General features: G+C 36.7%; 1 protein-coding gene across 1 annotated transcript in view; it reads left to right on the forward strand.

Moving 5' to 3' along the window:
* GRIN3A (glutamate ionotropic receptor NMDA type subunit 3A) overlaps positions 1 to 17,145 on the forward strand; it is a 165,321-nt gene that overhangs the window by 124,802 nt on the left and 23,374 nt on the right. The window contains exon 5 of the mRNA XM_072404441.1: positions 3,086 to 3,201. Coding sequence (XP_072260542.1) covers positions 3,086 to 3,201 — 116 coding nt within the window. The remainder of the gene's footprint in view (positions 1 to 3,085; positions 3,202 to 17,145) is intronic.

Raw genomic sequence — 17,145 nt, forward strand, 5'->3', positions numbered from 1 at the left:
TTTTTTTTTACTGTATTATTAAAATAAAAACGCTGGGTCATGTTTATGTGAAGCTGTGAATCTCCAGGGAAAAAAGGCAATGTTTCCTAAAACCTGTCCTTAAATAACTTTACAAGGACAAACTTACTAAGGCAACTACAGTACACAAATGATCTAAAAGAAAAAAACATGGTTATTTGACAGACAGACCTGTCGAAGGCAATTTTGACAATCATTTAGCTTTGTGCAAAAAATGATTGAAAATGAAAATTTGAATATGATTTTGAAAATTAGTATTCACTTTAAAGATACAGATAATACAGTTTAGAGAACAAATGAAATGCAGAAAACTTTCAGGTTTAGCCTGTCCTAGTTTTATAAATGACCCTTGTTATTGAGTGCATGTATGCATGTATGCATGTAACTAAGTAACACCATCTGCACTGAGTAATATATATTTGCATTGGGCTTTCTTCCCCCATACCAAGAACATAGCGGTAGGCCAAAGCATATCTAAACCCACAAAAAATATATAATACTGTTTATTGCAGCTAGCCAGTCATTTGATGTGGTGTATATATTTGTTTTTTTGTTTTTTTTATCTGCACCTTTTGTCCCTGGGTGAGTACACCAATTGCTCCACTGTCTCTATAGAGGGAGCCATGGGTGTTACCCAGGGTGACGTTTAGACTTGTCTGCATTGGTTTTATCTCTATTACATGTGGTATACAAATAGTAAAGAAGGAAAAGAATTTTGTTGTATGTTCAATTTCCTCACTATAGGGATACAGATGTCACATTTCTGGCAAAAGCAACATATAGTCTTTACTTAATGAAAATGTTCTTAGCTTGAAAAAAATAGTAAGTTAAGGCAGCCACCAAGTTATCACATCCTAAAACTGGCCCCGATGTGCTCAGTTTCTTCAGATCTCTGCTGTATGAGAACAGTGGGAGACTGATTCAAGATTGCATACAGATGCTGCTTACATTGCAAAAAAAGGAAGGAGTGAGCCAGGAATAAGCATCACGAGGCAACTTCCTGTTTGTACATGAAGGACTGTTAATAAAAACCCTTGATACCAGTGAGTACCCTTGCCCTCTTGGTATAGCTGCTTTGGTGTCAGGACTTTACTTGCTGATCTATCGAGATGTACAGCTAAAGCATACCATTTTCCTGAATTAAGCTAGATTTAGGGATAAGCAAGCAAATTTTTAAAAATAGGTCTAGTGGCGAATTGGGCTGTTCTTGCTTACCAAACATGTAGGCGAGAACAGCCTTCATAAATTTGGCCAGAGGGACCAAATATTTGGGACCTGCAAGACCAATCTCTGATTGCTGTTGCAGTCCTGTAGTATGTGTTCCTGGATAGAGTTTCTCTATCCAGGAACACAGTGTGAATCTCACTGGCTGCTCATGAATGAATGTAGCGTGGGAAAAATGCTCTGATTTTTCCCGCGGCCATGTTCATTCATAAACTCAACCCGCATGACTCGGGAGTCTGAGAGGAGGAGTATCGCGGCTGCATTTATGAATGGAGCCGAGAGAATCCTCCTCTCAGTGAGAGATCCCTGGGCATTACAGGTCAGAATGAGGGCTTGCCCTGTAGTGCCCAGGGATCGCTCACTGACAGGAGGATTCCCACGGCTGTTTTTATGAATGCAGCCATGATAATCCTATAGTGATTTCCAATGAAACTTTTAGCGGGAATGGTAGAGGCATTCTCACTCATCCATAGCTATGTTGTGCTAAAGAGAAGCTTGAGTTAAGCCAGAACCACAATATATGGATTTTGACATCCTACTACATACTACTTTTAACTTTGATCAGTGTTAGTATAAATATATACATATATATATATATATATATATATATATATATAGTTACTGTAAATAAAAGAAATACAAGTATACATTTTGTTCTATAGTTGGCTGTTTAAAATGATTCGTATTATCAATATAGCAGACAAGGTATAAGGTCAGAAAATGAAGCATGTGTCCAGGTACACAGGCAAGCTAATAAAACAAACTAGAACACAGTTTGAAAGCAGAAACTGTGAACAAAGAACTAAACTTCAACATGTGGATGACTGAGATAATATAGGAAAAAGGATGGCAGTCAGCTACTGGTAAGAAGGTAGTGAGAAACTAACGGCAAGGAAAGGGGGAATACACAGAAAGAAATAAAACTCTCCCAAGCAGATTTATACCACATCTTTTATTGACTTCCATTAAGCCCTGACCTGTTCCAAATTGTGATTTCACGAATCATGTTAAAAAGGGCTCAGCTTCATTGGCACCTTGCAGTCAGTAGTCAGTAGTTGCAGTAGTCGTCATGAGCAGCTAATTTTTCTAGTTTCTCCAGAATAGCTTTCACTTTACATTGATAGTGAATTACATTGAACATTATTGAGGAGTGTCTTTTTCCTTCATGAAAACAAATATATAGCCAGACCTATTAGTAAATCATTACTTAGCCATCCTACTGTCCATATAATATTGTAAGGGTTTTTTCCTTTATTCTGTGTGTAGTTGCTGTAGAGGAGGAGTCCTGGACTGTGTCTCATACAGAAAGACAATAGACAAGCCATTGCTGAAAATTATTGTATTTTTTTTCAGTTTACATTGGGCAAAAGGCAGGGAAAGCATTTGAAGAGTACAGACAAGAAGATGATGTAATCCTTATCCCAAGTACAGCTATATACTATTTTTAGAAATGTATCTAATTATTAGCATAGACAGGAGAGTTTAGTTCAATGTTTGCTGACTCAACTAACAAGTATTTCATGCACGACTGATACACCTTACCTGTGAACACTGAACAACAATTAGATTTTCTCTCTTAAAAAAGTTTTTTAATGAGATTTCTACATTCCTTTGGCAATTTAGGAGAAGTAGATTTGGACAATTCCACTCCTAGTTACCAGTATTCTGCATATTCTACCAACTGCAGCTTTGCTTTCCTTTATTGTTTATATATGTTCTGCAACCATATTGAACCTCACTTGTCATTTTACTGTCAGTCTTTCATTTCATACAATTTAGTGGTCAGTATAGATGTTCTGTGTGTAGATAGATTTTCTTATTAATTGTTTTATTTTTTTTTCAGAAATGACCCTGAAACATTGGATGCTTTTATCATGGATAAGGCACTTTTGGATTATGAAGTTTCCATAGATGCTGAGTGCAAATTATTGACAGTGGGTAAACCATTTGCCATTGAAGGTAAGCGTCTGTCAAATCTACTGCATACATTTTGCTTTTCTAATTCCTTAATGGTATTGAATTTCTCATGAAAATAACCCATCTGGGATTGGACTATGATAGACTATCACAATATATAGTTTTTTGTTCTCTTACAAGATAAAAAAAAAGCATCCTGGTATTTTTGTCATTTTAGACCTGTCTGTCCAAACTAGTATATATAATTTATGTAAAAGTTTCAGATATGGCAATTGCCTGTTTTATTTTTAAAGTGGACCTTTCAATATAATGGAATGGCATCCCTCCCCCCTTTCCTAAATTCATCTCTTTTTAGTAGATAGAAAATGTATCTGATAACGAAGACAGACAACATCTTGAAAAATGGCACTCTTGCAGCGGATTTGAGTTTGTTTTTGCAAGATTTGACTGCTCTGTATTCCACAGGAATCCTCTCAGAAGCACAGTGCCCTCACATTGAGCAATGTAAAAGATGGCAAGGGGGAGGATAAGTATAACTCCAAACTCCTTTTATTCGAGAGTCTTGGAGAGTGTTAGTGAAGATCCCATTTTTTTTTTAAAAATGCCCCTTTAAAACTACCTACTTTATGAAAGCAATTGTGCAGGACTGATTCTGCGTCTGTATTTCATAATATTGATGTAGGCAAACATGATGAATATAAGGTGGACCTACAATTTTTAAAATGGCTCAGTAACATTACACACAAATAAATATGTTTACTTGTAACCCGCCCTCCACCCCACCCCACCCTTTACATTTTGTGCTGTCACAGAGTTATAGGCTTTCTATATTGCTGGATGAATGGTAACCCAAACAGTTATTCAGACCCCCCCCCACGAAAGAAAAAAAGTTTACATAAACAATATTTAAATACATATGTCAATAATTGAGGTTTTATACTTACACGTTCCATTATATTGTGGCTGGTAGTAGCCTGGTTCATGACTGGCTGGATGGTGGATGAGGGATGTAAATGCAGAAGCCCAGGTGTTCACTTCCATACCATTGGCTGGCAAGAAGCATCAAGACGGTGTGGCTAAGGAAGACTGATGTTTAGTAAAAGGGTTGGTAAAGTTTGCAAATGAGAGAAATGCAAATAGAATAGTATAGAGAGAAAAATAAAAGCCTAAGAATTTTTAGGTGTTAAAAATTGGCAGGGTAAGGATTTTAAAGATACTTTTAAAGTTATAAACTTTTTATTAGAGGAGGGGTGGAAAGGGCACTTCAGGTGTTATAATAAACCTTATGGTTGGGAAGTAGTGTTACAGGGCAGGTTTAGCATTTAGGATTAGGGGCTAAGTGTTAGAGGTAGATTTGGGGTTTGTCTAAAGTTATCAGGTGGAGGTTCAGGGGAGGGTTTAGCACTAAGGGATTGCTTTAGTACAGGGATTATTGTAATATTCAGGGAAACGTTAAACAACTACAGTATTAGCATCCTTTGTCCCCAGATGCCAAACGCTAAAACTATCAGCGCTTGATGTTATAATTCACTAAATAGTGTACTATACACCTGTTTTTGCCTACCATAAATTAAAGAATGTAGATGGAACTGTAGTTGTATATTACACAGGTAATCAGGATTGTGGGGGAAGATGCCAGACACTGGACAGCATATTAGCTGCTTATAAATCATATTAGAAACAGTAAAGGTATCTGTAAGGAGGGCTGTTGTTAATATCTCTTTCCTATTAGGTCTTCTATAGATATAACCAAAAAGTATAGTCGTTGGCTTTATAGAAAACTGCAGCAAGATGTGCTGTAGCTCAAATATAGTATTTTCACTTGAATTCTCCTTCTGTACCAAGCAAGGGCGTGTGAATATTTCATAATGAAATTTTAATATGCAATCATTTATCATAACTGATTCATGAATAATGAAGCTGTTTAGGAAGCTGTTTAGGAAGCTGTGGGAATCAGTAATGATAATACAGTAAATCACCAGAAAATGAAACAACTTATATGGTCACTTATCACCTTTTCTCTAAAAATTCATGTTTGTAATTCATAAAATTAACCAGACTAATTTGAGGATTAAATGATTAAAACCGATACATTACAGGCAATTAAATTTCTGCATTTTTGTTTGACATAGATAAAATTACATTTATAATTGTTTTTGCTCAGTGTGTTGTTCTGCAAACTCAGCATTTTTTGTTATCTAAACACATTACTTGCCATGCATGATGGCCACTTACTGAACATTATTAAATCAGTAATTAGTGTTACATTTCCACTTTGTAGCATCAGTATGCAAAAGGAACTATTGTTTACATAAAGTATTAGTTCTTTACAAATCACATATCTTACAGCCTTGCATTTTGTCATAGATTGTTAATGCAAGTACAATTTCAATATGTAAAGAACCACACCAAAAACTGCATCCGTGTACCCTGGACTGTCTGTGCTGCCTTATATATGGTGGCTGCAGTAGATTATTTTTTCTTCATGTTTTTCTTTCACTTTCACAATAACCTACATCGTGTCCTAGAGTAGCCTTTTTTGACTTTTTAAACATGGGGTAACCATTGAAATAACTTTCAGGTCTTCAGGGCACCCATTCTATACCACTGTACAACAACAATTTTGCTACTGGGAATACCACATGTGATTTACATGATATGGAGTGTGCTGAATCCAAATCTGAACTCTGAATTTGCCCATGGATTTTAAGTTATAGGCGTGCTATATCTGTTCAAATGGTCAGTAATTGTGTAATGTATTTTTACATGGGAACATTATACCAGTTGCATTTACCACTATGCCTGCTGCTGCCTCAGCTGAATCAAGTCTCCTGGTGGCATGCATGTTCCAGCAGCAGCCGGGCATGTCTAGGCAAGTAAGTGAGCTGACGTCAGAAAAAGGTATATAAGGCGAGATGGACCAAGGGCTTGTCTCTAGTGCAAAACCATCTTATTGCATAGTACAGCTAGGCCATAGTGAGTCTGTTTTGAGGTAAAGATGAGTAGGCGCAGCTGCGTTAATAAACCGGGCAATTTTTTCTTTATTTGTGGCAAATATACCCCATGTGATCAACCCAAGAACCTAACTAAGAGGGTGAGATTTGCTTACAAGTATTACTTTGGATGTGAAATTGGAGATCAGGATAAAAGCTGGGTACCTCATATCCGCTGTCACGTGTGTTACATTGGCTTAACACAATGATTGAATGATAAAAGGAATAAAATGCCTTCTGCTGTGCCTATGGTTTGGCAGAAGCCAAAAGACCATCACTCGGACTGCTACTTCCGTATGAGTAAAGTTGCTGGGTTTTCGAAGAAGACTAAGTCAAAAATCGTGTATACTGATTGTGAAACTGCTCTGAAGCCAGTGCAACATGATGCAGAGAATCCAGTGCCAGTCCCTCCTACATCTGTTGTTACTGACAGTGGCATGTCGGATGAGGAACAGGAGGATGATGTCGATGTTAATGAATGTTATGAACCCCAATTTGAAGAGGTTAAGCCACATTTTATAAGCCATTCAGATTTAGATGATCTAGTAAGGGACCTGTCTTTGTCAAAAGAGAAGTCTGAACTGTTAGCCTTCAGATTAAAGGAGTAGAATTTTCTACAAAAAAAGGAACAACAACTGATTGTCACAGAAAGTTTGCAGGTTATTATAAGCTGGAAAATGACATTTGCTTCTGTCCCGACGTGAGTGGTCTGATGATGGAGTTAGGTTGCAAATTCATACCAGAGCAGTGGAGATTGTTCATAGGCTCGAGCAAAGTAAGTTTTAAAGCTGTATTGCTGCATAAAGGTAACAAAAAACTTTCTGCTCATACAGAGGGAATGAAAGAGACATATGAATCCATGGAGGTCATTTTGAAATTGATTAACAATTCATGACACAAGTGAAACGTTTATGGTGATCTGAAGGTGGTGGGAGACCACCCAGACCTGAACACACTGTTGGCCAGTACAACATGAAGCATAAATCATTCATTGATCCACAGAAAGTTTACCTTCCGCCACTTAGTATTACACTTGGATTAATAAAAAATGTTGTCTTTGCAATGGATCGTGATGGTATGGGTTTTCAGTATCTGAAGGACAAGTTTGGAAAAGTTATAACACATGCTAAACTGAAAGCAGGTATTTTTTTGGTCCACAAATCCGCAGTTTGATGCATGATGCCACATTCAGAGACAAACCTAACCCACTTGAACTTGGTGCTTTGGATTTATTTGTGCTTGTTGCACAAAACTTTCTGGGCAACCAGGGATCTGAAAACCATGCTGAACTCGTGAACAACACACTAACAGCATACCATCAACTTGGCTGCCAAATGTCACTTAAAATTCATTTCTTACATTCCCATCTGGAATTCTTCCCACTAAATTTGGGTGATGTAAGTGATGAACAAGGGGAGAGGTTCCACGAGGACATTTCTGTTATGGAAACAAGATATCAAGGTTGGTGCAACACCAACATAATGGATGACTACTGCGGGTTTTGCAACAGGAGACAGCAGAGAGCCACAAACGCAAAAACAAGTACCTGAAACACTTCTGAAGTGTACATGTGTGTTGAACAAGGACTCGGGTGAATTATGTGTAATTGTATATGTTGTTGTAAAAAAAAAACTACATTTTTGTAATGTAATGCAACTATGAGGCAAAAGTTAGTTATGTATAGGGATTACATAGTAACTGTGGAATGAGAGAATATAGCTAATCACGTATATGCGTAAATAATTTAGGATCCTGACGTCCTAGGCAGAATTAGACTTCAGATTTGGATTCAGCACACTTGATGTAGTATAGGACACATGGATTAGACCAAGTAGCAGACAATATTTATTTTTTTGTCATGCAGTGTAATTTCTATATCCACACCTCACAGTACATTAGTGTGGTAGTCATTGGGAAGAATGCCTCTTACATTGCTGGGCAGTGGGAAGAATGTCAAACTTACAGATAGCCAGTTTACTGGAATCTGTTAAACTGAGCTGAGAGTTATAAAGTGCTCATTGCTTCTTAAAGAACTAGTGTCTGCACATTCGGCAGCTGGCGGCAGCAAGCAGTATTAGTACTAGGCAGGCCTTGTCATCCTCTATGGAACTTCCACTGGGAGAATTTGCATGTAGTATTTCCCGAGAGGTAGTGGTTCCCTGGAATGAAGAAGTCTTATAAAGGCACCACAATTCCATAAAATAATATCTGGTAATGCTGCCAGAAAGGCCCTTGTTTGGCACTTCCTTATACAAGATCCTGGTCTTGTGAATAAATTGATAGAGTTAAGATTAACATTTAATTTAAAGTTAGTTTAAGGAAGTTTAAGGTCACAGATGGAAAAGCTTTAGAAGAATAATGGATAGACAGACTTCTGCTTTATGTAGAACTTTGACCCACCACAGTATACATTGCATGTTTGTGCTCAATCGACATAAAGAGCATATTACAAATCATGGAAGCAGCTGTTAAATATAAAAAAACATACAATAGCTAAGACACAAGTTTGGATCCACTTTATCTGTTAGCAAAATGCTGAAATACATATTTATTTATTTAGATACTTATTCAGAATTCAGTCAGTGTGTTCACTGTAGCAGGTGTCTAGGATTTGGTCCACTACATTGCTTCAATTCCAACAGGATACAGAACGGCATTGAATTCAGTTACCATTACTTCCACTGATTGCAGGTGTGCTTTGTAAAACTGTCCCAGTAGAGAGGTTTGCAGACAGGATTATCCATCACATAAATGAGTATACAAATCCCTACAAAGTTGCAAACAACATCAACAGTAGTTTCTTGAACTTGAGCTGCATAGTTCCCTTTGCAATTTCTCATTTATCGAGCTTTATTGTCATGCTAGGGTAAAACTGATAAAAGTGCATTGATTTTTATACCATGCATAAAAACAAGAAAAATGAAATATAAAAGGATTGTCTTCCTTACGCTTCAGTGCCCTAACCAATACTAATTACAATATAATGCTGCATATTTTAAAGCTGTCTGTAAATTGTGGCCAGAAACAACATTATCAAACTAATAAAACTGTGCTGAAAAAATAAATGTACCTGTGAAATATTGTAGACTTTATAGAGATGATGGTAACGCTTGTCCATTTTAATCAGCTCTGATTGGTGAGTGCAGGTAATACATAAGGAGGTGTGGAGGGATAGTACAGAAGGAAGACTGCAGTGATCATTATTGTTAATAATATTACACAGTATTTTTTAGCGCCAACATATTACGCAGCGCTTTACAAAGTCCATAGTAATGGTCATGTACTTGAAGGGCATTGTATGCCCATGATATATGTTTTGCATCCATTTTACTTGTCTTACCATTATATTCTTTGTAATGAATGTATTGCTGGAAAGTATATGGAGAGGCAGCAAGTTTACATTTTTCCAATGCACAAATGTCAACAGGCTCTTACTTAAAAGCAAACAGTTTTACATGGTGACAAACCTTTACAAATTTGAACAACAAAAACAAATGTTCCCCAGCTTACAATCCATCACCTCAGAAAAACAAACAGTAGGCTTCTGGTGACTGGTGGTAAGGTTGAGGTGTGGTTGCGGTGCAGGTACGGCTTCCTCAGGCCCATAAACTTCCATCTGGGGGAAGACGCTACATGTAAGGTTTACCTGTAGTAGCCCAATAAATGGAGGCAACAGTGTGCAGTTTAGTGTAGTTTACTGACAGTCACTGACAAATGTGGAGATGGTGGTTCTTGAAGAAACCAGTGTGGTGGTTCAGGCAGTTTAGCAGCAGGTAAGGTGTTTGAACCTGGCCTTAGGCAGAGAGATACTGTAACAAACACAATAGCCTCCATTTGGAAGGTCCACAGGTGAACGTGCAGTGGATGGTTGGTCTTAAACACATACCTGATGGTGCTGAAGTGCTCCATCCTTCATGTGTACTCTATAAAGGTCAAGTCTGGCTTTATTTTTAGATAGATAGCACTATAGAAGAAAAAGAACCAAGCATCATAGTGGGACAGTTTAATTTGTTCTGCAGTAGCCTGCTGAAGCCTTTTGCACATTCCTCAATATCAGGGCATCTAAGTGTATAAGTTATAAAGAACCCACCCCCTTTACATATTATGTGAGTTTTGGAGTATAGAATGTCAGGAAATCCAGAAACAAACCGAGGTCAAAAACACAGAAAATCAGTCCATCCAGCGAAGTACAAAGGGAAAGGCACAAACAGATTTGGGGTCACAAGCAGAGGTCGGTCCAGGAAGAGTTTAATGGATAGTCAGGAACAGGCACAGGTCAGCAACAGAGAATACTCAAACATCAATCCAACACAGGTAAGCCCAGCAGACGCTATAACAGGCACATCTGACTGGGAAGAGAGGCCATAAAGCCCCAGCAGCCAATGACAGTATGGGATTAACAGGAACTACTCTGCTAATCAGCTGCACACAGCTCCAATTCCTTTCAGCTGTGCAGCCTCAGTGCAGAAGATGCCGAGGCAAAATTCCAGCTACAGGGATGCAGCAACCCTCCGGGCACTGATTCTGAAACCTCAGTGCTACCGTGAGTGCAACTGCCGGAGGGAATAGGCTGCGCACGCCCTCCTGTGGTGAGGCATCACCTGGGATCGTAAGTCCTGAGGGCACCTCCTAATGGCCTGTACATGTTTTTATAGAATATAGTTTAAAATTCAAACATTTCAAGCTTGTCAAAAATACTTTAGTATTATCAAAACAGAAAAACATTCAAATTCTTAGCAAAATTTAGTTACATTCAACTGTTTCTTGTAATAGTGAATACATTTTTTAGCTTGTCAAAGACACTTCTTCAGTTCTAGTAAGCATCAGAAAATAACCCAATGGGACAGACGTCTTAATACAAGCATCATGAAATGTAACAACGCAGATGTTGTCCAAGATTGTCCAAGATCAAGAAAGGAGGTGTGAAAGTTGTGGAGTTACCCTGTTCTAGGTACATAATCCCTGTCCTACCTGCATGGATATAAATCTAATACTGGAAATACCATGACCTGGATAAAACAGACCCTTCACTAACTAAATGCAAATATCTGTATTACTTAAAAGTTTTTCCATGCTTTGCCTCTGTTTGCAGATACAGCAGGGAATGAGAAACAATAGTTATTAGATATGCAATGATGAAGTATGTTTTTATCTAATGAATATGACACTTTACATGCAGTATTTATCGATCTATTTCAATTTATTTATTGCAGTAAACAAATTTAAACTTGAAGTATAACAGGCAGTTAACTCGCTGTGGATTCAATAAAAAGGGGATTACTGCTAATAATTACTCTATATTGATGGAACTTGTAGTTACAGACATATGGTTATATATAGATGCTTATAGCACTAGAGTAAAAAGAACACTTCTGTGTGACAGAACAGATATTTGCTATCTTTGCAGTCCAACATTCAAGCCATGACTTTCTCCTGGGTGACTGCCCACCCTGAACAGCTGGTTTCACAAAATGAGATAATGCTGCTTTACTGGGTTATAATTAGAGATGATATTGCCCTGGTAACATGAGTATGATTGCTGTTTTATAAGGCTCGATCCATTTTAGCTACATTTATTAGGTGGGATTATCATCATATAAACTAAAACCATCTACTGAATGCCACACTCAACTTACTTTATGTAAAGTCCTTTATTGGACTTTTTAGACAGGAAAAGTAAAAACGACTGGGTATCACTGTAGCTGCAATCATGTATGCATCTTCCCACACTCAGTTTGCTATGCCTGTCATCAGCCATTGGCTAAAGTCAAAACAAATGTGCTCAAATGGAATCAAACCAGTGCAAATTATTTGTCAAATCAAACCAAATTTCAAGTTCCTCCATGCCTATTAAAAAACAATCTAAATTTTATTTTTTAGTCCGTCTACAGTCAGGGCCAAAAATATCATCACGCTTGCATTTATGTCAGAAATTCAAATTATAAATGCTTTGGTATTGTCATGTTTATTTCTTTTGTTGGCACTGGAAGAACATAAAAAGCTTTTCATATATTTTGGTTCTCAAATACTCTTCTTTTTATGGGAGAGCCTGTGCATTTTGTGACATGCAAGGGTGCAAATATTTTTGCTCATGATGTATATAGGAAGCCACAAAATTAATTTAGCATGGCTAAGGACCAAAAAGAAAGGAAATGTCATATAACTGCAGTAACCTAAACGTAAAAGATTGCTATGGGTTACGGACTTATTATAGTCAACCAAGCTACAAACTGTCTCTCATTTTGGAAACATAAGTCCCTCAAAGTTTTAATGTTTGCTCTGATATAGAAATCGTTATAGAAGCAATGTAGTTGCCAAAGTTGTTTAAAATGAGTGATCAATTATAGGTTTTATCATGACCCTTGTGACCCAGAAGGAAGACGGTTTTACCTATATATTCTTTTTTTGAAGGGGGTACCTTTTTCCGATCTTAGGATAGTGGGTATATATCTAAAATAGTGTACTAGCAGTACACACAGATTTCACTGTTGAAGTTGCTGTCTTATCTAAGTAAGGATCATAGCCAGAGAGCCATAAGATCAGCAGGTAGAGAATAAACGGGGAAGACAAGGAATGGAGAGCAGTCGGTCATGAACAAAACAGCATAAATATGTAATAACAGCAAATGCTAACCATTACTTGGACAGATCAGAAACAGGTAGACATAGCAACAGAAGTGGAAAATCCCAAAAGGATTTAGAGAAACAGTCAAACGGAAAGCCTGTCTTATATATGGCTCAGGTACAGAACAAGGTCATAATAAGGATAAAACTACAGAAAGAATGAGTAATGCATTTCTAGAGCTTTGGTGGGAAGGAGGTTGGACTAGTTACAGCAACAGAATGAGCCAGTGTGATCACTGAAAATCTTACAAAAGCTAAAAGATATTTATCAGTAGGTATATACACCTACAGAATAACATGAGTAATACTATTAAGGATATTGTATTTAAATTAGGTGTTTCATATTGACAATGATACCTCCATGTATATATTAAAAACATGTTGCTACCTAACAAGATCTAAACGGTGATACTATGACAAGCTGTCAGGATAAATAAACATACACTGAGAAGTATTCATTATACTGTATTGTGCAATAATAGAATTATTTTTCTATACATATCAGAATTTTCAAAAATGTCAGCCACTCTTCAATATGTTATATACTATGATAGCCAGCATTTACTGTTAAAATTGTAAGAAGTTGTGTTGAAGGGTCTATGTTTGAATCACATGGGGTCTGCATTCTCCTACAGTTCTATGGGAAAGCAAATGCAACTTAAAGCAGATCAAATGCGGGCCATGAGGAGGTCATCTACAGGTTAATTACTCCGGCCAATGTATTTTGATTAATCCCAGGAGCATCTCAAACCTATGTCAGATGGATGCCATAGACACAACTCAAATATATTGACATTAGCCCCAAAACAGCTTACAGGCTCACTTATAATTTGCACAGTCTATGAATCTCAGCAGAAAGTTTCAACAATAACAAATTCAGTCATTATCATAATGTACAGTTTGAACACAACTTTTCTTCTTTATTTATTCTTTGGTATGATGAATGACATCTTAATGATGTCTTATGTATTCAAAAATACCTAGTGCATGCTTCATTTAATGGGTGGACTAACACTTTCTTTGAAGTGAAACTGAACTTGAAAAGTGAAGATTTGCTATGGTATAGGGGACATTTTGAAATGCTATTTCTATCAAAACAGTGTTGTAAAACTTGTCTGGAATTCTTCTTAAAAATAACAGTGCATTGCCTAGCCATACTCATAGCATATTATGTACAGTGAAAGACACTGTGTGGCTTATGGGAAAGGTGAGTTAGTCAGTCATCCTAGGCACTAGGAATTTGAAGGCCCCCTGGTCCTCTCCGTTCATTAATGTCTAATGAGTCCCCAGAGTTCTTAGCGGTCTTTTTTCACAGTGGGAGCCACTGAACAGAAAGGGGAAAAGCAGGCCAAAGCAATTGCCTTGGCAATCATGGAGAAGACGTTAATTGGTTGGGTACAGCTACAGGGAATAAAGTTCAATTGCCCAAATCAGAACTCAAGGTAGGCAAAAAAAAAAGAGGTAGCAGTGAAGGTAGAGAATAAATTCCATCTGAACTGTTTAATATAGTTAGTTTGGATATAAACCATTTTTGTAAGAAATGAAATCATGTAGAGGGTAACATGAAGTCAATATAAATCATAGCTGTATTTCTTTTTAGTGCTTTATTGTCATGTTTTTCAAGAACTCCAAAAGTCGAGAGATTTTGCAGGGACCTGGGGATAATTGATGGGGCATAGAAGTTATTATTAGGGTTTGGAGGGGTTTGCTTTTTTTTCAGTCTTGGGAGTTATTGCTTGGCATATTCCAATATGGTATTGCTGGCCTTGTGGATGATTGCTATCCTTACGAAAGTTAATTATTTTTCTCCTGTTCCCATTATGATTTCACCTCTCTGGTGTCATTTCTGTGTTAGGTGTCAGTTCTCTCCTGTGTCATCCTATTTTCCTTCTTCTTTTTTAATATTAAAAAATAATCTATTAAATCTTTTCAATTTGATTAGCAAGCTAACATTCAGTAAGAACTAGCAGTAACCATGAAAAATTTTTGAAAGCAGTGATTTTTTTTTCCTAATAAAAAGGAAGCCTGCAGGCAGCACAGTTTCTTTTACATTTGAGGGTTTTTTGAACACTTCAGTGCCTTTGAGGTAAAGTATTATTTGCATAAAAAAATGGAGTGTCATTAGTACCTAGTTGGCATCTACCAAGGCGAATTTTGTTTGACATGGAACATATATTGAACTGAAAACTTGATCAATGACCTAATAAAAACAAAACAAAGATGACTGTTTATTTTTATGTAAATTAAGTAAAACAATAGACTTCCAAAAATGGTAAATAAAATATAATTGGGAAATTATGTTCTGTTAGTGGCCAGAATTGCACTGGCTAAGGCATGGAAATCGCCCTGTATCTCCCTGTCCTTTTGTCAACTAAACCTAATTGGATAGTGGTCAACGACAAGCTTACCTGCACTCTCAAGGACACTCCTTATGCATTTAAGCTTACCTGGAACCCATGGATCAAACACTGCTCATCAGTAACAAGCTCCCCTTGAGGTGGACTTGGTGGACCCCCATGTTACCCCACGCCTCTAAATACCCCTTCCCTGGTTCATTCTATGTTGTATTTATAAATGGGTATTTGGTACCTTACAGACACTGTTTTAAATTGCATGTACTATGTTTTTCTAACAGAACCCGTGCTCTCTATATTTAATAAAAATTTATTGAAATAAAAAAATGATTGGGAGATTTACCTTACTTTTCAGAACTGTAACAAGTTAAAGCAATTGAGGCTTAGCTGATTATAAGGCAAATAAGGCACCAAGTAAGAAACATTGATATTTTAAAGAAACTGATATAAATTCCATCATACCCGTTAAAAGTGGAAACCATTCCACTAAAGGTCAAATTACCATGAATAGAGGATCATCTTAATCTGAGAGATTTCTTTGTGTCAATTCCAATTACAATGCCCTATAAATAGAATAAAGCTGTTATTGAAGACCTAAAATGTTTCTATCCTTGGGAAAAATCTATTGCATGTAAGACCATTGAAAAAATGATAAAAAATATTAGATGGCCTCACAAAAACTACGAAGAAGGAAAAAAAATCAGTTTGTCTCTTGTGAAAAAAAACGTAAAGCATTTTTGTTTGTATTCTCTTGTAGGAAGTAAATGTAGGTAGAACCACTCAATGAAACTCAATGCTAGGATTAGATAGATATGCCTTTCAAATACTTTTACTTTTAGATATTGTTTATGATACTTACCTTTTATTCCATGTCAATTGTAGAGCATTCTGGCTTTTTAACTTGTGTTTTCAATTGTATTTTATGTACTCCTTGTGAGTTTTTGTTATCTTAAAAAGATACATAAAATGTATCTTACTTATTTTAGTGGTCTGGCTGTTTTAATTATTTTTTCTGCTTTTTCATATGAAAAGGATATTGTCTAAAAGGGAGACTTTTTGGATCAAAATTCAGTCTATGGACTAAAAAAGATTACATATTTAAGGTTCAGTTGTAATATTTACAGTATCTCCTGGTCATAGATGAGCTGGCAAAATTAGCTTAATATTAACTTGTAGTGAAAACAAAGAAACAATGTTGCCAAAAACTTACTTTAATTTAGCCATATAATATATTTACATCAAACTGAACTTTTTACGTAAAATGTCAATTTAAGATCGTCCAGGTAACCTCAATGTTAGCACCCAGGGCCAGCCCCAGTATAACAATCACCTAACTAAACATTCAAGAAAATACTTTCATTTGCTAGATGTTTAAAGGTATTTTATAGTGAGTGATGAAAAAATAATTCCTAGAGAAATAATTTAGGGGAAACGTTTATTGAATCAGGATTTACATGTTTTCTAATGTGATGTTTTACTGCTCATAAGCACTCATAAAAAACAGTAAACATTGGACTAAATAGGTCCATTTATAATTTTTTTCAGGCAGCAGTATTGTTTTTTTTTTCTGAACGCTCAATGCAACCACTTTTGTCAACTCTAAAGACCTAAATTGAAACAGTTTATAAATGCTCCAAAGCATCTGCACAGGCACTTGCCAAGCACTTCTGATTCCTAATGACCGTTTACAGGTACAAGCGTAAGTACACACACTCACTGCCCCACTTCCTATCCAGAAAGGTGCCAGGCCTATTAAAAGGTCTGATTTCAGGAAAGATCCCATTCAGGTTTTTTTTTATGATAAAAGAAAAAGCTTTTGCATGTTTATGCCTGAAAACGTCTGCAAACATCTACACAGGCATTTGCAAACACCTGTAAAATGTTTAGGTGATCCTCCTCTGTGGACAGTGGATACCCAAAAGCTCTAAATGTCCTGGTTGATAGCCTCTCTCTGCCACCTCTACCTCCTTGCTTTGAACTGGTACACTTGTTTGGCACAAGATTAGATTCAGTAAT

Source organism: Pyxicephalus adspersus, chromosome 3, assembly GCF_032062135.1.
Source record: "Pyxicephalus adspersus chromosome 3, UCB_Pads_2.0, whole genome shotgun sequence".
Taxonomy (NCBI): domain Eukaryota; kingdom Metazoa; phylum Chordata; class Amphibia; order Anura; family Pyxicephalidae; genus Pyxicephalus; species Pyxicephalus adspersus.